General features: G+C 44.8%; 1 protein-coding gene across 1 annotated transcript in view; it reads left to right on the forward strand.

The window, feature by feature from the left end:
* Positions 1–21,279, forward strand: part of HS3ST4 (heparan sulfate-glucosamine 3-sulfotransferase 4) — a 402,971-nt gene extending 381,692 nt beyond the window's left edge. The window contains 1 exon segment of the mRNA XM_021700565.1: positions 20,643–21,279. Within this exon segment, the coding sequence (XP_021556240.1) occupies positions 20,643–21,279 (637 nt within the window).
* Positions 21,280–24,531: the final 3,252 nt, after the last annotated feature.

The following is a 24,531-nucleotide window of genomic DNA, read 5'->3' on the forward strand; positions in this document are numbered from 1 at the left end:
GATCTTCTTTGCTCGGTCAATGCTAATCTTGCCCAGAAACACCCTCCCAGACACACCCAGAAATAACACTTTACCCTCTACCTGGGCATCCCTTAGCTCAGTCAAGGTGATGCATAAAATTAACTAAGCATCACATCTGTCCACTGGTCTGTTCATTTGTTTATTCATGGAACAACATCAGTCTGGTTCCATTTCTGCCCTGTCCTCTGGGGTTGCAGAGATGGGACAGATGTGCTATTGTCCATCAAGGAACTTGGTTTACTGATATGTTTCTAAATCCTGGATGCTCATTAGAATCCCCTGGAGAGCTTTTAGAATATACCAATGGTCAGACCATCACAGAACAATTGAGTCAGAATCCCCAGTTGTGGGGCCTAAGGAATTACAACGTTCCTCTGGAGTTGAGGTCACCAGTGTGGTGACTTCATGGCATCAGCCCATTTGCCATAGAACTGGCAGAGAAATTTTTGGAGATACTGTGAGCAATCCCCACAGCCACAAACCAACCAGAGAGTTCTACTTGTTTCTTCTCCAGAGAATGGAGCTTCCGGGGAGGTGGTTGACTTTGAGGAGGGAACAGACTGAGCCCCGCACTGAACTCTAGTCCTTGGTCTTCTTCCTTTTTTTCCCTGGCGTCCAGCATGAACTCTAGAACTGGCCATCAGTTCAAACTCCAGAGTGAGCTCTTCCTCTACTCTACCTTTCCAGAGGCTGGAGATGGGTGACTCCATATTACACATGCATTTCATGGTTGAGGTCTCGCCATGTCTAACTGGTTCTGCTTTAGGGGCAAGAGTTGGCATCAGCATCTTCAGTGGGCGAGGCTAAGCCTGTCCTACTTTGTCACCAGCTGGTGGCCAGGAGATGGAGACCTACTTAGCATCAGTTTAAACTTTCTTTCACCTCCCTTGTCCTGCTCTGGCCTCTTGGGGTGCATGAAATGAGTGTATATGTGAGTGAAAACGTGAGTGTGCATATTCAATAGGGTAATTCATTTATTCGTTGCTTATTAACCACCTATTACGTACCATGCTTTATGAGAGATAGATATACAGCCTAATAAATAAGACACAGTTCTGCTATCATGAGACTTAGTTCCAGGTGGGGAGGCATCAGCCATCACGTGAACCAATAAGCAAATTAGATAATTGTAGGTCTTGACCAATGTCAGAAAGTGCAATGAAGAAAAAGCAGGACAGTGAGATAGAAAGTGACTTGGAACAGGCATTATTTTTGGTAGAATGATCAGGGGAAACCTTTCTGACAGATAACTTTTAAGTGGTATGTAGATGTCCCAATTGTCATTGCTGATGGACCAGACCAGCACTATCTGATAGAATGTTATGTGATCATGGAATATACTCTCCTTGCATCTTCAACACAGTAGCCACAGGCCTTTCATAGTTATTGAACACTGAAGACTTGCATCTTTTTTTTTTTTTAAGCCCAACACAGGGCCGAAACTCACAACCCTGAGATCAAGACCTAAGCTGAAATCAAGAGTCGGACGCTTAACTGACTGAGCCACCCAGGTGCCCCAAACTTTATTTAATTTTAATTAATTTACATTGAAATAGCTACATGGGGCTAGTGACTTCCGCATTGGACAGCACAGAGCCAGACACGTAATATGAGACCTGAATAGTGGGAAGAAGCCCACTATGCAGGGACCTGGGGAAATAGCAGAAGAGGATGAGGACAGAGCCAATGCAGAAGGGAAGGAATCTGGAGTGCTGAGGGGCAGAGAGAGGGCCAGCAGTGCCGGGACCTTGAGCAAATGAGATTGAGTTCAGGGACATATCATATAGAGACCATGAAGAGGGGGGTAGATTTTTTTTTTTAAGATAATGAGAGATGATTGAAATGATTTCAGCAGAGGAACGATTTAACAATAATGATAATGATAAAAATTAGAGCTAAAGTTTACATAGATTTATGAAGTGGGCTTTATGTCTCATTCCATCTTCAATCAGTAGCATCAGGGGAGGGCGACTGGGGCGGGGTTGATCAGGCTGGGGGGCAGGTGGCGGATACTGCCATGTGACCTGCTGGGAAAGTCATCCGGTGAATTTCGGTGCCTCCATTCGGGCACATTTTCCTTTCTCCCTTCCTGTATTTTTCCTTTCCTTATTTCCACCTATGCTCTCTCTTCTCCTTTGTTCCCTTCTTTCTCCCATCCTCCAGCAAATATTTATTGAGATCAGTTTGATTCTCGGCATTGTGTGAGATGCAAGGACACAGCCACACACGAAAGTGTCAAATCGCCCTTCTTCTTTGGAGCTTGCTTGCTTTTGGAGGACAGACAGACTCTACAGGGGAAAATAAACACATAAACAAGATAATTTCATATAAAAAATAAGCCAGATGAAGTGAACAAAAGAGGCTGGTGTGAAGGAGAGTAGTTTTAGATGGTGCTTGGGGAAGGGGATTGTGCTCTGAGTGGGTGATGTCTGCGCCAAAACCTGAATAATGAGGAGTCAATTATAGGAGCAGCAGAGGGGGGGGGGGGGGGGGGGTGTGTGTGTTTGTGTGTGTGTGTGTGTGTGTGTGTGTGTGTGTGTGTGTGTGTGTGTGTGTGTGTGTGTGTGAGACAGAGAGAGAGAGAGAGAGAGTGTGTGTGTGTGTGTGTGTGTGTGTGTGTGACAGAGACAAAGAGAGACAGAAAGAGACCATGTGTGCAAAGAGAGACAGAAAGAGACCCTGCAGGGGATTGGTGTGCAGGAATGTCTGATAATATAAGAATCTTCCATCCTCATAGTATAGCCTGTGCATGTTTGTGTATATCTTTTTTTTAAAAAACGTTATTTATTTGAGAGAGAAAGAGCATGAGCAGGGGGGAGGGGCAGAGGCAGAGGGAGAAGCAGGCTCCCCGCTGAGCAAGGACCCCCCCCCCATGTGGGGCTGGATCCCAGGAGCTCCATCCCCCCATCATAACCTGAGCCGAAGGCAGATGCTTAACCAATGGAGCCACCCAGGCGCCCTGTTTGTGTATATCTCTCTAGGTGTGTGCTGATCTTCTTTCCTATCTATCTGTCATTTCTCCATCTGCTATATGATCAGATTGATTGGTTCGAAAATCTGTTTAGTATTTCGTGCGCCCCAAGCTGTGAAAGTCAGATCTAAATACAGGCACAGTGGGAAGCACTAATTAATTTATGATTGTACTTCACATCTTTGAAGCTGGAGATCTTCATTTAGGGCTGCAACTTTAGGAAGGAAATATCTCAAGGACAACATGGAAGGCTCTGACCGGGGCACTTTGTAGAAGAGGCTGTCTGTCCTACCATCCTGGCCACATGCAGGGAAAAGGGGGCTTCTGGGCTGCATCCTTGCAGCCGAGAGTACAAGTTGCCTTCAGCACTATCTCAGTCACAGGCAAGTGCTTTGAGTGTGATCCGTCTAGCTGACCAGGTTCCTTGGATCACTAGGGGGGAGCACGTACACATTATTTGCGAAAGCCAAGTTCATTTTAAGGATGCACACTAGGTAGACATTAGATGATCTCACCATCTGCACAGGTCCTAGGTGGCATTCTCTGAGAATGCGTAATACACAGACTTCATGCCGAATTAGCAACAATCATCAACACTTGTGCTGGTCCCAGGGTGGTAGGATCGAGCCCTGTGTCAGGCTCAGCGGGGAATCTGCTTGGGATTCTGTCCCTCTGCCCCTCTCCCTGCTCATGCTTGCTCGCTCTCTCTCAAATAAATTAATTAAATCTTTAAAAAAGAATAAAATAAATAAAAGGGCCCTAATCGCTTTCATGAGAGCTTCAGCCTCATTACTAAGCACCTCCCAAAGGCCACACCCCCAATACCATCACATTGGGTGTTAGGGATGAGTGTATGAATTTGGGGGTTAGGGGTGGGGAACACAAATATTGTTTACAGCAGCCTCATAAGCACCAGCCCTTTTAATCCTCGCAAAACATGCTCTGCGATTGGTCTTGGTTGTGATCTCCACTGTATATAGTGAGGAGTTTGAGGTTTTCCAATGTCCTTTAGAGTAAGGACGGCAGAAGCAGGCTCTTGGGGCCAGAGGGCAGGTGCGTCCGCTGCCAACAGCTTGGGGGACGTTCCCTTTTGGGCAGAACACCAGGATCCGGAGGCACAGCCACAAATGGCCAATCAAGTGATGCTCTAGGCAACCAGGGGATGATGGAACCTCCACCAAGGGCTCAGGTGAGATTCTTGAGAAGCAGGTGGAAAAAAGCAAGGGGTGGTCCCAGAAAAGGCAAGACTGGAATGAGAACCTGGCATACGGGGCGTCACCTTCACGAAAAGCAGTGTCTTTGTCCCTCTGGGTTGCGGCGGCCCGCATGGTCAGAGGCCGCAGGGCTTCAGTGTGCATTGGGGAGGCGTGGCAAGCGGGGCTTGGATCGGCATCAGGATGCCAGTGAGAAGGAAGGAGGCTGGCCACGTCCCAGAGGCAGGGCTGAGCTGACACACAGCTGGGAGTGCAGGGGGGAGGCGGAGAGACTTGGAAAGCAGCCTTCCCGAGAGGACCCCTCTCCTGTCACCGTCCATTAAATCGTGAGCACGATGACCCAGTGCAAACATGCTGATACCTCCATAATCATCATTTTTTTAAAAAAATTTTTATTGTTCTGTTAATCCCCATACATTACATCATTAGTTTTAGATATAGTGTTCCATGATTAATTGTTTGTGCATAACACCCAGTGCTCCATGCAGAACGTGCCCTCCTCAATACCCATCACCAGGCTAACCCATCCTCCCACCCCCCTCCCCTCTAGAACCCTCAGTTTGTTTCTCAGAGTCCATCGTCTCTTATGGTTCGTCTACCCCTCCGATTTCCCCCCCTTCATTCTTCCCCTCCTGCTTTTTTTTTTTTTCCTTAACCTATATTGCATTATTTGTTTCAGAGGTACAGGTCTGTGATTCAACAGTCTTGCACAATTCACAGCGCTTACCAGAGCACATAACCTCCCCAGTGTATATCACCCAGCCACCCCATCCCTCCCACCCCCCCCTCCAGCAACCCTCAGTTTGTTTCCTGAGATTAAGAATTCCTCATATCAGTGAGGTCATATGATACATGTCTTTCTCTGTTTGACTTATTTCGCTCAGCATAATACCCTCCAGTTCCATCCACGTCATTGCAAATGGCAAGATCTCATTCCTTTTGATGGATGCATAATATTCCATTGTATATATATACCACATCTTCTTTACCCATTCATCTGTCGATGGACATCTTGGCTCTTTCCAGTTTGGCTATTGTGGACATTGCTGCTATAAACATCGGGGTGCACATACCCTTTCCGATCCCTACTTTTGTATCTCTGGGGTAAATACCCAGTAGTGCAATTGCTGGGTCATATGGTAGCTCTATTTTCAACTTTTTGAGGAACCTCCATACTGTTTTCCAGAGTGGCTGCACCAGCTTGCATTCCCACCAACAGTGTAGGAGGGTTCCCCTTTCTCCGCATCCCTGCCAACATCTGTCGTTTCCTGAATTGTTAATTTTAGCCATTCTGACTGGTGTGAGGTGATATCTCATTGAGGTTTTGATTTGGATTTCCCTGATGCCGAGAGATGTTGAGCACTTTTTCATGTGTCTGTTGGCCATTTGGATGTCTTCTTTGGAAAAATGTCTGTTCATGTCTTGTGCCCATTTCTTGATTGGATTCTTTGTTCTTTGGGTGTTGAGTTTGAGAAGTTCTTTATAGATTTTGGATACTAGCCCTTTATCTGATATGTCATTTGCAAATATCTTCTCCCATTCTGTCGGTTGTCTTTTGGTTTTGTTGACTGTTTCCTTTGCTTTGCAAAAGCTTTTTATCTTGATGAAGTCCCAATAGTTCATTTTTGCCCTTGCTTTCCTTGCCTTTGGCGATGTTTCTAGGAAGAAGTTGCTGCGGCTGAGGTCAAAGAGGTTGCTGCCTGTGTTCTCCTTTAGGATTTTGATGGACTCCTGTCTCACATTTAGGTCTTTCAACCATTTGGAGTCTATTTTTGTGTGTGGTGTAAGGAAATGGTCCAGTTTCATTCTTCTGCATGTGGCTATCCAGTTTTCCCAACACCATTTGTTGAAGAGACTGTCTTTTTTCCACTGGACATTCTTTCCTGCTTTGTCGAAGATTAGTTGACCATAGAGTTGAGGATCCATTTCTGGGCTCTCTATTTTGTTCCATTGATCGATGTGTCTGTTTTTGTGCCCGTACCATACTGTCTTGATGATGACAGCTTTGTAATAGAGCTGGAAGTCCGGAATTGTGATGCCGCCAGCTTTGCTTTTCTTTTTCAACATTCCTCTGGCTATTTGGTGTCTTTTCTGGTTCCATACAAATTTTAGTATTATTTGTTCCATTTCTTTGAAAAAAGTGGATGGTATTTTGATGGGGATTGCATTGAATGTGTAGATTGCTCTAGGTAGCATTGACATCTTCACAATATTTGTTCTTCTAGTCCATGAGCATGGAACGTTTTTCCATTTCTTTGTGTCTTCCTCCATTTCTTTCATGAGTATTTTATAGTTTTCTGAGTACAGATTCTTTGCCTCTTTGGTTAGATTTATTCCTGGGTATCTTATGGTTTTGGGTGCAATTGTAAATGGGATTGACTCCTTAATTTCTCTTTCTTCTGCCTTGTTGTTGGTGTATAGGAATGCCACTGACTTCTGTGCATTGATCTTATATCCTGCCACTTTACTGAATTCCTGTATGAGTTCTAGCAGTTTTGGGGTGGAGTCTTTGGGGTTTTCCACATAAAGTATCATATCATCTGCAAAGAGTGAGAATTTGACTTCTTCTTTGCCGATTTGGATGCCTTTGATTTCTTTTTGTTGTCTGATTGCTGTGGCTAGGACTTCCAATACTATGTTGAATAGCAGTGGTGAGAGTGGACATCCCTGCCCCATTCCTGACCTTAGGGGGAAAGCTCTCAGTTTTTCCCCATTGAGAATGATACTCACTGTGGGTTTTTCATAGATGGCTTTTATGATATTGAGGTATGTACCCTCTATGCCTATACTCTGAAGAGTTTTGATCAAGAAAGGATGCTGTACTTTGTCAAATGCTTTTTCTGCATCTATTGAGAGGATCATATGATTCTTGTTCTTTCTTTTGTTAATGTATTGTATCACGTTGATTGATTTGCAGATGTTGAACCAACCTTGCAGCCCAGGGATAAATCCCACTTGGTCGTGGTGAATAATCCTTTTAATGTACTGTTGGATCCTACTGGCTAGTGTTTTGGTGAGAATTTTTGCATCCATATTCATCATGGATATTGGTCTGTAGTTCTCCTTTTTAATGGGGTCTTTGTCTGGTTTTGGGATCAAGGTAATGCTGGCCTCATAACATGAGTTTGGAAGTTTTCCTTCCATTTCTATTCTTTGGAACAGTTTCAGAAGAATAGGTATTAATTCTTCTTGAAATGTTTGGTAGAATTCCCCTGGGAAGCCATCTGGCCCTGGGCTTTTGTTTTTTGGGAGATTTTTGATGACTGCTTCAATTTCTTTAGTGGTTATAGGTCTGTTCAGGTTTTCTATTTCTTCCTGGTTCAGTTTTGGTAGTTGATACATCTCTAGGAATGCATCCATTTCTTCCAGGTTATCTAATTTGCTGGCATAGAGTTGCTCATAATATGTTCTTATAATTGTTTGTGTTTCCTTGGTGTTGGTTGTGATCTCTCCTCTTTCATTCATGATTTTGTTGATTTGGGTCATTTCTCTTCTCTTTTTGATAAGTCTGGCCAGGGGTTTATCAATCTTGTTAATTCTTTCAAAGAACCAGCTCCTAGTTTCGTTGATCTGTTCTACTGTTCTTTTAGTTTCTATTTCATTGATTTCTGCTCTGATCTTGATTATTTCTCTTCTCCTGCTGGGTTTAGGCTTTACTTGCTGTTCTTTCTCCAGCTCCTTTAGGTGTAGGGTGAGGTTGTGTACTTGAGACCTTTCTTGTTTCTTGAGAAAGGCTTGTATTGCTATATACTTTCCTCTTAGGACTGCCTTTGCTGCATCCCAAAGATTTTGAACAGTTGTGTTTTCATTTTCATTGGTTTCCATGAATTTTTTAAATTCTTCTTTAATTTCCTGGTTGACCCATTCATTCTTTAGTAGGATGCTCTTTAGCCTCCATGTATTTGAGTTCTTTCCGACTTTCCTCTTGTGATTGAGTTCTAGTTTCAAAGCACTGTGGTCTGAAAATAGGCAGGGAATGATCCCAATCTTTTGGTACCGGTTGAGACCTGATTTATGACCTAGGATGTGATCTATTCTGGAGAATATTCCATGGGCACTAGAGAAGAATGTGTATTCCGTTGCTTTGGGATGGAATGTTCTGAATATATCTGTGAAGTCCATTTGGTCCAGTGTGTCATTTAAAGTCTTTATTTCCTTGTTGATCTTTTGCTTAGACGATCTGTCCATTTCAGTGAGGGGGGTGTTAAAGTCCCCCACTATTATTGTATTGTTGTCAATGTGTTTCTTTGCTTTTGTTATTAATTGCCTTATACAACTGGCTGCTCCCATGTTAGGGGCATAGATATTTACAATTGTTAGATCTTCTTGTTGGATAGACCCTTTAAGTAGGATATAGTGTCCTTCCTCATCTCTTATTACAGTCTTTGGTTTAAAATCTAATTTGTCTGCTATAAGGATTGCCACCCCAGCTTTCTTTTGGTGTCCATTAGCATGGTAAATGGTTTTCCACCCCCTCACTTTCAATCTGGGGGTGTCTTTGGGTCTAAAATGAGTCTCTTGTGGACAGCATATCAGTGGGTCTTGTTTTTTAATCCAATCTGATAGCCTGTGTCTTTTGATTGGGGCATTGAGCCCATTTACATTCAGGGTAACTATTGAAAGATAGGAATTTAGTGCCATTGTATTGCCTGTAAGGTGACTGTTACTGTATATTGTCTGTGTTCCTTTCTGGTCTATGTTGCTTTTAGGCTCTCTCTTTGCTTAGAGGACCCCTTTCAAGATTTCTTGTAGGGCTGGTTTCGTGTTTGCAAATTCCTTTAGTTTTTGTTTGTCCTGAAAGCTTTTTATCTCTCCTTCTATTTTCAATGACAGCCTAGCTGGATATAGTATTCTTGGCTGCATATTTTTCTCATTTAGTGCTCTGAATATATCCTGCCAGTCCTTTTTGGCCTGCCAGGTCTCTGTGGATAGGTCTGTTGCCAATCTAATGTTTCTACCATTGTAGGTTACATATCTCTTCTCCCGAGCTGCTTTCAGGATTTTCTCTTTGTCTCTGAGACTCATAAGTTTTACTATTAGATGTCAGGGTGTTGACCTATTTTTATTGATTTTGAGAGGGGTTCTCTGTGCTTCCTGGATTTTGATGCCTGTTTCCTTCCCCAAATTAGGGAAGTTCTCTGCTATAATTTGCTCCATTATACCTTCTGCCCCTCTCTCTCTTTATTCTTCTTCTGGGATCCCAATTATTCTAATGTTGTTTCGTCTTATGGTATCGCTTATCTCTTGAATTCTGCCCTCGTGATCCAGTAGTTGTTTATCTCTCTTTTTCTCAGCTTCTTTATTTTCCATCATTTGGTCTTCTATATCACTGATTCTGTCTTCTGCCTCATTTATCATAGCAGTTAGCGCCCCCATATTTGATTGCACCTCATTCATAGCCTTTTTGATTTCTACTTGGTTAGATTTTAGTTCTTTTACTTCTCCAGAAAGGGTTTCTTTAATAACTTCCATGCTTTTTTCAAGCCCAGCTAGTATCTTTAAAGTGATGATTCTGAACTCCAGATCTGACATTGTACTAATGTCCGTATTGAGTAGGTCCCTGGCAGTCGGTACTACCTCTTGTTCTTTTTGTTGAGGTGATTTTTTCCGTCTTGTCATTTTGTCCAGAGGAGAATAGATTAATGAGAGAACAAAATGCTAACAGGGTAACAACATTCCCAGAAAATATACTCTAAACAAATCAGAAAAGACCTGAAGCAGTGGGAAAAGAAAGGGAAAGAGAGAAAAGAGAAAAAGAAAAAAAAGAAAAAGTTAAAGGTAAAAACAAACAAAAACAGAACAAAACAAAAAAAAACATAATGTGATCAAATATGATCAGGCTGGTATATTAGATCAGTGCCACACACTAGATTTTGGGTGTATTTTGGTCTTTTAGAAGAAAGTGCCTCCCAAAATTTTAAAGAAAGAAAAACTTATATATGTACAAAAATAAGGGTTGATGTGATGAAGGGATGGAATATGACTGTAAAGATGGAAATTATAAAAAATTTTATAAAAGGAATTGATAAGAAGTTGTTTGAAAAAAGAAAGAAGAGGATTTAAAAAAAAAAAGGACAGAAAAAGGGAGAGAATGTGATCAGGCAGGGGAGTAGGAAAAAAACCATACTTTAGAGATTTAGGGTATATTTTGATCTGTTAGAAGAAACTATCTCAAAATTTTAAAGAGAGAACAACTTATATATATATATGCCAAAAATACGGGTAACTACTATGAAGGGATAGAATATGACTCTAAAAATGAAAAATAAAAAAGATTTTTTAAAAAAAGGAATTGATAAGATGTTGGTTGAAAAAGGGAAAAAATTTTAAAAAAGGAAAGAAAAAGAAAGTTAAAAAAAATAACTTTGAAAGACTAAAGAATCATGGGAAAAAAGCCATGAATTCTATGTGCATTATTCCCCTAGCACTGGAGTTCTGCCATTCTCATTGATCGGTAAACTTGGTCTTGGCTGGCTGTTCTTGCTGATCTTCTGGGGGAGGGGCCTGTTGCCGTGGTTCCCAAATGTCTTTGCCGGAGGCGGAATTGCCCCACCCTTGCCCAGTCTGGGCTAAGTAATCTGCTCGGGTTTGCCCTCGGGAGGTTTTGTTCCCTGCAAGCTTTCCGTACAGCTTTGGAGGCGGAGAATGAAAATGGCGGCCTCCCAATCTGCCCTGGAGGAGCCGAGAACTCAGGGCCCCGCTCCTCAGTGAGCCCCCAGAGAGAAGCCGTCAGTCACTGCCGTCTCCCCGGTCTCCGGCTGCACTCCGTGCTCACCCGGCCTGTGACCAAGTGTTTCTATCTCTGGCACACGACCCCATGTGGAGTCTCCAAACCCAGCAGATCCCTGCGGTGCGCTCCCACACCGTTCCTCCCGGGGGAGCAAGGGGAGTCTCCCCAGATCTGCCGCTTGTTGGGTCCCTGCTGGAGGAACAGGGGCCCAACTGTGCTGCGGATCACGGTTTATGGGAACCCCGAGCTGAGAGCCCATGCCTGGACTCCGTCTCTGCAGCTGTCTTTCCCGCTCCAATACCTGGGAGCTCTGCCACACTCAGGCACCCCCGGTCTTCCTGTGTCCTCGAGGGTCCTGAGACCACACTGTCCCACGAGGGTTCCACCCCCCACTTAGCCATCGGAGTGATGTCCCTCGGCGGAGCCGACTTCTAAAAGTTCCGATTCTGTGCTCCGTGGTTCTATCACTTGCCAGAAGCGGCCGACGGAGGCCCCTCCCCCGCCGTCTATCCTCCCAAATATCGCCTCGGATTCACTTCTCCACATGTCCTACCTTCCAGAAAGTGGTCGCTTTTCTGTTCAGAGAGTTGTCGCTCTTCTTTTCTTCAGTCTCCTGTTGAGTTCCTATCCAGCTGAATTCCTGAGAGGAGATGAAATCCAGGTCTCCTAGTCCTCCGCCATCTTGCTCCGCCCCCTTCCATAATCATCATTTAATTGTGGCACCTGCCCTTTGAAACGCTGAGCCAGAGGAAAGAAAATACAATAAAACAGCTAACGGAGATTGGTGTGTGAGGACGTGCAGTGGGGCGCTCTTTGAACGTGTATGAATAAAGTATCAGAGAGGGGCGCTCTGGGTGGAAACTCCAGGCAGGGGCAGGTGAAGTGTGTTCCAGAATCTCACGGATTCAAAGTCAGGGAGCGTCTTGTCTTAGAACCTCCAGGGCGAGATGGTCCAATAACAAAAGAGAAAAGAGCTGGAGGGACAGCTGCGGATGAAGCTGAGGTTATAGGCAGAAAATGGTTTAGACTTTAGAACCATGCTTCCAACCTGTGGGCTTGAGAATTATTACAAAGGACTTCCCTGTCCCTATAGATGCCACACATGGAGTAGAATCTAAATCAATAAAAATCTCATATAAACACACACACACGGGGCAATCTGAATTCATTTTAAAGGATTGTCGAATTCATAGTTGCTTTCTCTCCATATGTGTTTTCTAGATCAAACCATTTGAACAAGTTCACTTCCATCCCATGGTGGTCTCATCGATGCCAAAGACAGGTGGTGGCGCTGGGAAAGTCAGACAACAGGGAGAAATGGAAGTGATGCCTACAACTCGCATAAAATGAGGCATGACCCCCCAAAGTGGCCAGCTTCTGTCCAGGACTGCAGCTTCCCAAATGCTTGGGCACCTCAGGGTGGCAAAGAGAAAAAGAGTTCTAGTAATTTACTGGAATATATGCCCAACCAACCTGTTGGTGCTCTAAGAGTGGGTTGTATCAACGCCTACTTGAGAGGTGGGTTTCTGTGGCTCAGAGTCATCATTTACATAGGGGTGCCTCTATTAGGCAAACTACGGTAGTCCTACAGATTCAGAATTGGGGCAGGGCCATTGTCCTACCCTCGCTCAACAAATAAATTTGTTCACACCTACTATGGGCTACATTACACTGGCAGCAAGAATGGCTAGGTACCCGTGCTCTCTACCAGGACGCCTGATACATTTTCTTGTGAATAAATAGGAGATGTTATCCCCATTCAACCAAGATGGAACGGGGGGTTCAAAGGCATGCAGTGGGTTTGCTCAGATGGTTTAGAGATGGAACCCTGAAGTTAAATGCTCGGGCACACACACCTTTGTCAGGATGACCGTGCACTTAGCAAAGCTTCTGAAGGAGGTGATGGGGGAGGGCTGGGATTCAGTTGACCCTTGGCCAGTGATTCCCAACCTGAAACTCATGCATGTCTATGGATTCTCAGAAACAAGGACTGACCTCTTAAACTATTCTTACTATTTCACAAAAATGCACGCTTCTTCAGGGCAAGATCTTGCTCTTGGTTTTATCTCCTGATTCTAGCACAGTGCCTGGCAACACATGAATGGGTACTTTTCTTTTGCTTTTTGGCTAAAATTTGTTTCAGCATAGTGATCTTGGCTTTCTCTGGTGAAGAAACACTAATTGTATATAGCTCTGATATAGACAATAATAAACGTATAATTATTTGGATAAGTGGTCCCAAAACTCAGATCCAGTGAAGGGAAACATCTATAGGATAGGAGATCAATATGGAAATCCGAGGGAAGGCATTCAACCCTCTGTGATAGACTGGCATTTCTCCACCCTCCAGAGGCAGTTGGGCACGCCTAGAACACCTAGTCTTCTTCTGAGCTCCAGAGAAGGTTCTGTGAGTCCTCAATCTGCCTGGCACCAGTTTCTCTTTGGGGCCTGATCCAAGAACATGCGTTTCGAGATCTTAATATTCTGACCAGCTCCCGACTATTCAGGGAGTGAAAACACCATTGTGTTGATTAAAAACAAACAAACAAAAAAACCAAAAAACTGTGGAGTCCTCATTGCACTCATTTGGGAGATCGAGAACCGCCTCTGAATAGCTGTGTGTCAGCTTACTGTTGAACTGGAACTGGCCCAAAAGGGGTGTTCCTTTTTTCTGTTTTGATTAGTCTTGTATTGTGTCTCTGGCCCCAAAAAGACTTAGTGTATGTGGTGTCATTAACTTCTGATCTTTTGAGATAAGTGCCACCCCATGTGGTTCATGACACTTGGCAGTCCCCAGAAGGGAATAAGGAGCATCTTTTCCCAAGTAATTCTTCTCTCAGAGTGGAATATGTTCTCCTATTCCCTCACTTCCCCTTTCTGGTTGCTGGCATCTATGGATATCCCAGACACTTGCCTTATTCACTTGTGATGATGTCTTCAGAAACGTATCCCCTTAGGACCCTGGGCTGCCTTACAAAAGGTGTCAGAGGTGGCTCTGAATAATGATAAGTAGAGGACTTCTGTTCAGGCTCGTCATGTGGGTTTCAGGTCAAGTTTAATTTGTATTAGAATAAAAATCTTTCTTGAAACCCAAGGGCCAAGGGATGTATGGTGGTGGTGGTTGGGGTGGGGAGTGAAGGTAGCAATGAATTCCCCACCTTTTTTTCCAGATGAGTCTCCCAGGGCAAAAACCAAACCCAGGATAATTTCTCCGTACGTCACTATAATCCATAAATTATTAATATATCATCCAGCTCCATCTGCTCTGAGTCCCATAACCCCACTCCCAAGGCCCTCAAGCTTAGCAAATGGCCCTAGTTTTCTGACGTCGGGAATATCAAAGCCATTAGGAGGAAGTTCCTCAGTATTCTCCCTGATCCTACCCATGTCCCACCACATCTTAAGACCTTATTAACTCTTATGCAGGTTTCTCTCTGGGTAAGAATGCCTACTGGACCCTCATTTCTCCACTGGAGGTTGATAGTCTATCCCTTCCTCCAGGCTCTAGCTCCACTCTGGACCTTCCTCTCCTTGTCATATTGAAGAGTGGTGAGGACCACAGGCTCTGCTGGATTTCAAATCCCAACCCTGCCACAGAGGAGCTGTATGATCTTAGTCAAGACACAAAACTTCTGAGCCTCAGTTGGTTCATTGAGAACATGGGGAATAAGAAGTATCTACCCTCTCTGCCTACTTCAGTAGGGCTCACATTCCTACCGCCTCCCTGACAAAGACCAGCCTAAACCTTCTAACCCTAAAATAGCTGTACCTGCCTGGCCCAAACTTCAAAACAACAAAAATGCCTAAGACCTGGGTTTGCTTTTTTTCCCCCACAATGTGGCCATGTGTCATTTAAAACTGGGCTGCTTTCCTCATTTTTTTTCTGGTTACTTAAATTCCTTGTGTATCTTCAAAGCCCAGTTCCTTCTTCTCTTTCTCCTCCTCCTTCCTCACTTCTGCCTTTCTTCTTGTCTTTATTTCTGCCCTCCCTTCTAATCTCCTTCATTCTTTGCTACTTCTCTTCCTCCTCTGTTCCTCTCCTCTGCCCGCACCTTCTCGTCTCCTCCTTCTCCTCCTGTGGTCGTGCAGGAATGCAGCTGAGACTCGGTGGGGATCGTTTGGTTTGAAAGGCGACATTTGCCCACAACAGAGATGTCCCATCTGAGCCACAGACCAAACATGGGCTATTCAGACCTTTCCTTCAAAGAACTTACAGTCCATGGAGGGCAGGTACCAGGCATGCATGATTATCAGTATATACCCAACACCTGGTGCATAAGACACACCAAAAAAACTTGATGGGATTAATGAGAGGATTGATATTAGCATAGCCCTTTCATTGTGCAGCTCCAGAGAGAAAAATCCCTGTCCTCAATTCATTCGGCAAGTTAGTTTTTAAGTCTGAGCTCTAACTCAAGATCCCTGATTTCTTGGCTTCAATTTGGCTGATAGTCATATGGCCCCAGGGCATGCTGCTTTTCTCGGGTCTTTTATATAAGACAGGTAGTTTCCAAATAGTTTGAATATCAGCCTTCAGAGATTTCCAGGATTCCTGAATCTGGGCTTAAAAAGCACGATGGACTTTCCAAGAGAACTGGGCAGGGCACAGTCCTGCCTATGTGTTCTTGGACAGGGTTCAAGGTCACCCTAGCTCTCCAGATCCACGTCTATATAACAGACTCAGTCAATCCTATAGTATTTGTGAGCTTTAGCCAGGAGAACCGTGTGGAACTCCCTTGTTCCGGGCTTGGCAAACAGCAAGAGCTCGATTGACTTTCTAAGTGAGTGGTCCTACCTCATGCCCTTGCTCTAACTACCATTCTCTTGGTTAACAGTTCATCAGGAGGGCTCAGAAGATATTGCTAATTTATGCACCACTTGTTCCACGGGAAAATGCATTTGGGAAAATGTGAGCTGCCCACGTACCTCCAATTCAGGCAAGCCAAAGGCAAGCTCTGCCACTGACCCTTCCAGAGAGAATGGGCACTTTATATCTAACACGGGTGATTGCTTTCTCCCTCGGCGTTCATGATGGTATCCATTTGCTTCAATTGAGGAGGCCCTAGAGAGAGATATCACAAATTGAACGATGTAGCTTGATCTGGCAAGAATTTCTGGGGATTCTGGCCTGAATTTCTGTAACTCCCAGTGGTAGGTCAGTGACAGCCCACCTTTACAACATAACATAATGAGGCTTGTTTTAACATTCAGCTTTGCCACCCACTAGCAGAGTGACCTTGGGCCAGTCCTATGACCTTGCCCAGCCTCTCTAGTTCCGTTAAGCATTGTCAGGCAGCCACAAAGAGCTCAGGCTAGCTATGGTGCGAGACAGACCTGGGATTGAATTTCAACTCCATTTTTGTGACTTTGGGCAAACATATCCATTTCACTGGGCCTCAGTTTCTGGACCTCTATAATGGGGATAACAGTAGTGTCTTCTTAAGAGAGTTGTTTAAACATTCACAGCTAATGTATTGAGAACCTTCTCTGTATAAGGGACTCTTTTCGATATTAACTTACTTCATCTTCATAAAATCCCTCCAAGATGGATCTTATTAGTATGATGCCTGTTTTCCAGATAATGAGACTGAGATACAGATTACCTGGGTTAAGTCATTCGCCCAGGGTCACACAGCTAATAAGTAAGTGGATCCAAACTCGGAAAGTCCAGAGTCTGTGCGCTTAACCAACTAGGCTGGAGAGTCCAGTGTCTTGAAAGTGCTTAGAGAAGTGGGTCCGGCATCAGAATTTGGATCCAGACCACAGCCTAGAGCGAGCACTCTGTGACCGGAGGGTGATAACCTTTGTTGGCAGCGTCTCCAGAGAGGCCCCTAGAGCGCTGACCCACACTCACACAGAGCTTGTGCTCTGCCAAGCACCCCCACCCCCCGGAGCCGGAGTGGGGGCTGGTGAGTGCGTTGGATGGTGGCTCACAAACATTTGGGGCTATGAGAGCAGATGTGTGATCTTGCAGAACGCTTCTTGCTTCAGGCCTGTGTGTTGACATTGATGTCACAGCTGCTCTGAGCACCGCAGATACTGTTAACGAGCTGTTCCAAGCCCAGGCACGGTGTTTTCTCCCCATATGGTCCACACTGAAGTGCATGGTCTTTCAGACAGGGATGGCACAGAACTCACTCATGCCCAACCTCCGTGCGTGGAAAATCTACTTAGAGGGGCCATGCCCTCCAAGCTGTGCCCTAGTTCTCCTTGCATCCAGGGATCAGGCTTTCAGCCGTATGCCATTCCTGGGTTCATCCAACAACCCCAGAGAGTGAGGGGGTGGCCACCATATGTGGCAGGCACTGGGTTAGATCCAAGGGATACATAGGTGAATAGAACATTGCCCGTGGCTTCGAGGGACTGAGACTAGCCAGGAAGGGCTTGGGAACAAATCCTATTATGACAGTATTCTAAGCTCTATGATTCAGGTAGTTAGCAAGGACTGCCGGAGTGAAAAGGAATTCGTGAATGAATGAATATAACTGGTGCAGAATCCGTTCTGGGAAGGGGGAATGGCTACTTCATAGAGGCTGAGCAGCTCCTGTGGATCTTCTTACTGACAACAAATCCTGGGTAGCTCATACCACACGGCTCTTTCTTGGTTCAATGAGATGGTCTCACCATGTGTGCCCCAATGCCGGACCTCTCCCTCAGTAACATGTTTTATTTAATTCATCTATAACACGATCAAAGACATTTAGACTCCTCTGCTCCCCTCTGCCTTTCCCGGCACCCCTCCTCTCGTTCCCTTTTGCACTGAGCACGGAGCTGGGCACACACTGGCTTGGAGGTGGGGTGTCCTTTCATCCCAGATGCTTCAGATAAAGACTTGAGGTCCCTACACGTCTTGACAGATCGCAGCAGTTAGCCAAAGTGAAGGAGATGAATTTGAAAGGGGCCCATCGTAAAAACAAATGCACGCCGAGGTCTGAGAAGTGAATGGCAGAGAACAAAAGAGAAGAAAAGAGGGGAGGGGGAGGGGGAGGGGGGACTGGTTAGCCTGGTGATGGGGATTAAGGAGGGCACATACTGCATGGAGCACTGGGTGTTATACGAAAACAATGGATCGTGGATCACCACATCAAAAACTAATGATGTATTGTATGGTGAGTAACATAACATAATAAAATTTTTTAAAAAAGAAAAATCTAGCAGCTGCTCTTGCACTAAAGAAAAAAAAAAGGCCATGAAATAAACAAGCAACAGTATATGTGAGGGATTAAAAATCTGGGTAGGGCCATGTAAAAATATCTGTCTTCAGGTATTTTTTTTACATCAGTCTTTATTTAATATTTTCATAATGCAACATGAGTTTCATACTAAGAGAATATATCTCTCTAGTTGAAATAAAAATAGGACATCGGCATGTTCCTTGAACTCAGGCTGAATTCATCCATCACCAGCCTCCAGGTCAGGAAGTGTGGTTGGTGATATGGGCTTGAATGAGAATAGCCTTTATCCCTAGACCCGTTCCTTCGTTCAGTTGTTCAGCTTTGCCATGTTTGGGTCAAATAGAAGTATTTTTTCCTTGCTTTTCTCTAAGAATTGCTGTGCCGATGGTCTTATAGACCTAGTGTAGATTTTAAAGACTCTGGTATTCACCGGGTACTATTCTAAGTGATCTATCTGCATTATCACATTTAATTTTCATTATAATCCCAGGAGGGAGGCACTCTGCTTAGCCCTATTTTTTTTTGAGATGAGAAACTTGGGGTTCAATGTGGATTAAGGACGCTTCCTAGAGGTCCTCTGAACTTCAGAGTAAATTCAGGTTTTATCAACTTCCCAGGGGCGAGGGTAGTCAGAAATTCTTCAATCCTGCACATCTGACTCCCAAAGGCTCTGCGTTCCTGAGCCCTGCACCTCCGAAGGAGACAGTTAAATCTGGTGAGAGCCCAACAGGCACATGAAGGTGTTCAAACCACTTTGGAGAATACGTTAGTCCAAGACGAGCACGACTGTGGCTGGGGCTATGGCTTTGATGTGAAGACCTCTGGCTGTCCAGCCATTACGCACTAACAACATCTGATTCTATGTGAAGCTCTCTACTGGGCAAATTCCTCTTGCCTAATAAAAGTGCTTGCCAAGAAAGCTCAAAACCCAGTAGCAATTAATTATTGACAGAGCATGTGAATTAGAGATAAAAGAAAAGTCGTTCTTTCTCCACACACGCGATAGTAAATAAATTTAATTATAGTAGGGGAAGCTAAGGGATCTTCGTCTGTATTAAGTTTTATTAGCTGAGACATTTAAAAGCATGTCATCACAAAAAAGAGGTCTTGTGTAATCCTAAATGTACCACTTTGGTGCAGGGCTCAGAAGTGAATAGATTTAATGGAACACATGGTGGCTGATGGCCTGCTGTACCGACAGGTATAACAGGTTTATTGTCGGTTAACTTTGGTCTACATATGCCTACAGCAAATTGACTGTGTAATAGGATCCCGAGCCTCTTTTATCATTGATAGGCCTGCCACATTGGAATTAGGGGACAAATAGCATCAAAACCCCTTTAATGTCTTGAAGCTCCCAAATGGGACGGGGCCATTCTGAAGGTGAACACGGATGGAGGGGTGGGCATGGAGATGCATCCTAAGGGAAGGAAACCGAGAGACATGGTGTGGGATCTACCACTGGCTCACTGGGCAAGCTGGGGAGCAAAGTAAAGAAGAATTCCATTTCTACAGTCAGACCCATGCTTGATGCCTTCACGTTGTATGTCATTTTATTCTGAACTTGAACTTGAGGTGAGCTCTAGGGTTTTACAGAAGAGAATAAGGGGACGTGATTGAACTGGTTCAGGTCACAAAGCCTATCTGTTTCCCTGTCTCTAGGCTTCATTTCTGCATTTGCACAATGGTGCCTTTGGACCAGGTCAAGGCTCAGCATACGTTTTCCTAAAGGGCCAGTGAGTAAATATGCTTGGCTCTGTGTGTCTTAAAGTCCCTGTTGCAAATACTCAGCTCTGCTGTTGTAGCACGAAAGCAACCAGGGACAGTACATCAAGGAAGGAGTGTGGCTGTGTTCCAGGGAAAGTTTATTTATGGGCATTGAAATTTGAATTTCATATAATTTTCATGCATCGCAAAATGTTATTATTATTATGTTGGGTCTTTTCCCAACCGTTTAGAGATTAAAAATCAGTCTTAGCTGCGAGCCATACAAAAAAAAAATGAGAGGCAGGGAGTAGTTGGCCAACCCCTGGTCTAGATAATCTTTGAGTTCTTGGGGTGCTCAAACATTTTCCAAAAGCCGCTACGACAATAGTAATTTCCTTGATTTATTAAGCTCTTGCACGTGCCAGATTCTGTGCTAAATGCTTTACAAGTGTTATCTCCCTTAATCCTTCTACTACAGTGGGAAGTAAGTGCTGTCATTACCTCTGTTTCAGAGATTACACAAAACTAATACATAGAGAAATTAAGAGTATATCTCCATTGAACGTAACTGGTAAGAGATAGGGCTGCAATTGAAACCCAGGTGTATGAGGTTCCCAAGAATGAAGGGAACCTGCTGCCTGTCCTGATAATACCATAATCAGAGCCATAGTGGGACATAGAGTTAAAAAGAATCCTTAGGATTTATCAACGAATTTTATTTTGTAGCTCCCCACGAGGCTCTTTATGTCACACGTTTTGTGTGAATAGTTAAAACAGTTCTGGATGGGAATGACCACTCTCTTTCCTTTCCCTCCCTCTTCCAGAAATGTGATGCCCAAGACTCTGGACGGCCAGGTAACCATGGAGAAGACACCGAGTTACTTCGTGACAAATGAGGCTCCCAAGCGCATCCACGCCATGGCCAAGGACATCAAACTGATCGTGGTGGTGAGGAACCCCGTGACCAGGGCCATCTCTGACTATACCCAGACGCTGTCAAAGAAACCCGAGATCCCCACCTTCGAGGTGCTGGCCTTCAAAAACCGGACCCTAGGGCTGATCGACGCCTCCTGGAGTGCCATTCGAATAGGGATCTATGCTCTGCACCTGGAAAACTGGCTCCAGTATTTCCCCCTCTCCCAAATCCTCTTTGTCAGTGGTGAGCGACTCATAGTGGACCCTGCTGGGGAAATGGCCAAAGTACAGGATTTTCTAGGCCTCAAGCGTGTCGTGACTGAAAAACATTTCTATTTCAACAAAACCAAGGGGTTCCCTTGTCTAAAGAAGCCAGAAGACAGCAGTGCCCCAAGATGCTTAGGCAAGAGCAAAGGTCGGACTCATCCCCGCATCGACCCCGATGTGATCCACAGACTGCAGAAATTCTACAAGCCCTTCAACATGATGTTTTACCAAATGACTGGTCAAGATTTCCAGTGGGAACGGGAAGAGGGTGACAAATGAGGTTAGAGAAGCAGAGGGAAGGCTAGTGAATAGCTAAGGAGGCTCCTTACCTGAGTCCTGAAATCCCCCCCACTGGGGTCTGTGGCCTCAGCTTCGCTGGGGTGCCAAGTAGACCCCCTCCTTTGTCCAGCTGGGATTGCTTCCAGCACTGTAGGCTTAGGCAAAGGGATGGATCCCATGGCATCCTCATGGAGGCATTGGGTTTGCCGGGGCAGCAGCATCTGGTTGACCAGATGGCCACCAGGAGCCACTGCTAATTCTTGTCTTCTGCTAAATTAATAGAGTCTAAAGACAGGATAAATAGCTGTCAAGGTCAGAGACCATGCCAGGAATGTTTCTTTAAGTGATTAAAAAAAAAGAGGAAGGAAGGTCTACTTTGGCCACTTTAGAAGCCTGAGTCCTAACCCTGCATCTGGCACAGCCCTCTGCTGTACAAACCTTTGCTTTGGCATCTCTCCAGAATTCTACTTGTGGCTGAGTGCTCCAGGACTCCTAGGGAGCAAGGTCCTTTCTCTGAGGTGTCTCTAGCCTTCTCCTTAAAGGTCTCATCCCACAACCCTTTGACATCCCCTCTCCTCACCTTATGAAGGCAGAGGCATGCACATTCCTCACCAGAAAACAAAAAACAAAACAAAAAAACACAAAAATAAAAGCTGACACCCTTGGAAGCCTTCTTTCTGAGAGCCCTCCAAGGAGGGTCCTGGGCTGTGGTGAAGCTTAGCATAGGCCCTCGTGATAGAATCAGGCCTGCATGGCTGTTCTCGGAGCCGTATGATTGCCTTTGAGTTCCGAGCCCTGAGGCTGGTAAAGATAAATGTTATTTCTGGGGGTGAAAAAAGAAGGCCATATCTTTTGGTGGGAGGTCTCCATACGTGAAGACCCTTAGCACCACAGTTCTGAGGAATGTTTTTAGGACGGGCTTTGTCCCTTGGGGTCCTTAGACGGGCAAGGACCAGATAGTTGGCATGTCTTCCATTATGAGTAATCCTGAGCAACACAACCAACAGGGGATCAGTCACCATTCTTGTTTGCCCCACCATGTCCTCCTCATGGTCATCTGATGCTTCACTTACTCTCTTCACATATGGCACACTGGGGCAGGGACAGACCCTCCATCTATGGCGGGTCTTCAGATCCAGTCTGCGGATGCGGGGGAGGGCAAGGGCTGTCTGTGGACACCCCTATCAAGGGCTGCTGAATGAAGTGTTCCTTCCCTTTACTCTGATTTGATTAAAAGGCCGCGTTTGACGCCAAGCACTTGTTCACAGATCTCCAAAACCAGGAACTGTTCTAGTAAATTTGGAAATATGTATGAGTGGGGGGAGCTAAGTCTGTTCACCTGTTATTAAACTCATTTCTCCCGCTAAATGAAAATTGTGTTGTTATAAAGCTTAATGCAACCTGATTGATGGGCTTTGATGGTGTGTTTGTATTGGTCACCTCCAACCCCACCCTGACCCTCGAATTCTGGAATGATCCCTCCTCCTCCGGGGTGGCCAGAAAGCCCCAGATTAGAGAATCTTATGGGAGATTCTGTCTTCAGGGCCAGATAATTCTCAAAATAGCACAAAGGAAGTGACTCTGTAAGGAGTGCAGCTTTCTCTCTCTTAACTAACCCTGGCAAGGAATGGACTGATACACTAGACTCAGAAACAACCTTACAAATAATTTTTTGCTGGATAAGAAAGTGGTTTTTGAACCGAAGGCAGCAAATATGCTTTCACCACCAAAGCAAAAGACGATACAGGTAAACACATACAGGCACATACAAACCCATCTCTTTGAAAGAAGAAAATGCATGCTAGTTCAGAACAGTGTTTTGTGGGCTGATGTGGGCCTTGTGGTATGAGCAGAGCAAAGAGGGGTCTAGCTACCCATCAGGGCAGCTGTGGGGCTTTTTTCAGGCTACAGCTTCCTGACCATCATTCCTGACCACACTTCTGGTGGAATCAGGAGCTCTAGGGTGGAGCTCAGTCACCTATCTTTTCAAAAATATTCTTACAGGTGCTGGGATTCAGAACAGATGGAGGCAAGTCTTGCTTGCTTATTTCTTTGCCCTGTCATTCTCGGCCCTGTCGTCCTTGTAAGCTTTTGTGGGGATTACTCCCAAAAGAAATGGCCCCCAGGGTGTCATGGCTTCCTGGGACAAACAGGGTCTCTCTTTTTTGGTGTGTGTGTGGGGGGAGTTCAGTGAGAACTAGGTAAGGGTTAATCTCACAACAGTCCAAGGAGCATCTGACTCTAAGAAGGCTTTAAAGATATTTTTCTACCAGCCAAGAGGGACCATTATACCCTTACCCTCATCTCTTCTAAGCTGGGTGGACACAATTGACTCAGCCCCTCAATTACACTCACTTTCCGCTTTCCATCTCCCTGGCTGTCTCTCCGTCCCCATAAACCCAGAACATCAACACCTTAAGTGCCATTTAAAAAGAAACCTAGTAATTGTGTGTCCTCGAGTAAATATGACAAGCAAATCTGTTTTTAATAGGGTGAGCCGACGGTTCACCAATAGGCCATTCTCACCTGGAAAATAAAAGTGGGGAACCGCCCCTCCCAGCCTTAAAGTATGTATACACTCTTGCATCTAACAGCAGGCTTAAATTCTCTGGAGAAATTGGACAGAAGCCAAAGCCTTGAGAGCTTGAGGGCTTTTATCTTAGGGGTCTATTTGGCGATATGGTTGAAAGCTCATGGTTTGGAAAAGAAATGCAAACTTGACATGCTTACGGTCTATTTTCTGCAGTGTCTACTCTAGCTTGATCCATGTGACTCTGGGAGTGAGCCAGTAAGCCATGTCCCCTTCTTCAGTGGGGAAACTTGACAAAGGAATTATTTCCTATCCAGAAAAGCCAAGTCAACCTGCTAAAATAGAGTCAGGTTAATAATACTTCTGCCCTATTTAAACGTGAGCATTGCAACTCACAGGAGATTGAATTTTGTATTTGATTTCAATTAGCAAAGCATGAATTATATTTAATTTTCTATTCCCCTCTTTTCCCTCGAATGGATGATTCACAGCTCTGGAAACTGCTGCGTGTGGTTCAGAGATGAGAAAAGGAGAATTCATCCCTCCCAATAGTGCAGCTGTCAGTGCTCCCATAGTCATTGCTTCTTGCCAGTATTATTCTGTACCTGAAACGTATGAAAGCCTTGGCCTTGCCACTTAGACCTACCAGCTCAAAGCACAAGAGCAATAATAGCAAAAGCACTCAGCAGCCCCATTTATCTTCCTTTCGACTGTATATGAAA

The sequence above is a fragment of the Neomonachus schauinslandi genome, chromosome 5, assembly GCF_002201575.2.
Source record: "Neomonachus schauinslandi chromosome 5, ASM220157v2, whole genome shotgun sequence".
NCBI lineage: Eukaryota > Metazoa > Chordata > Mammalia > Carnivora > Phocidae > Neomonachus > Neomonachus schauinslandi.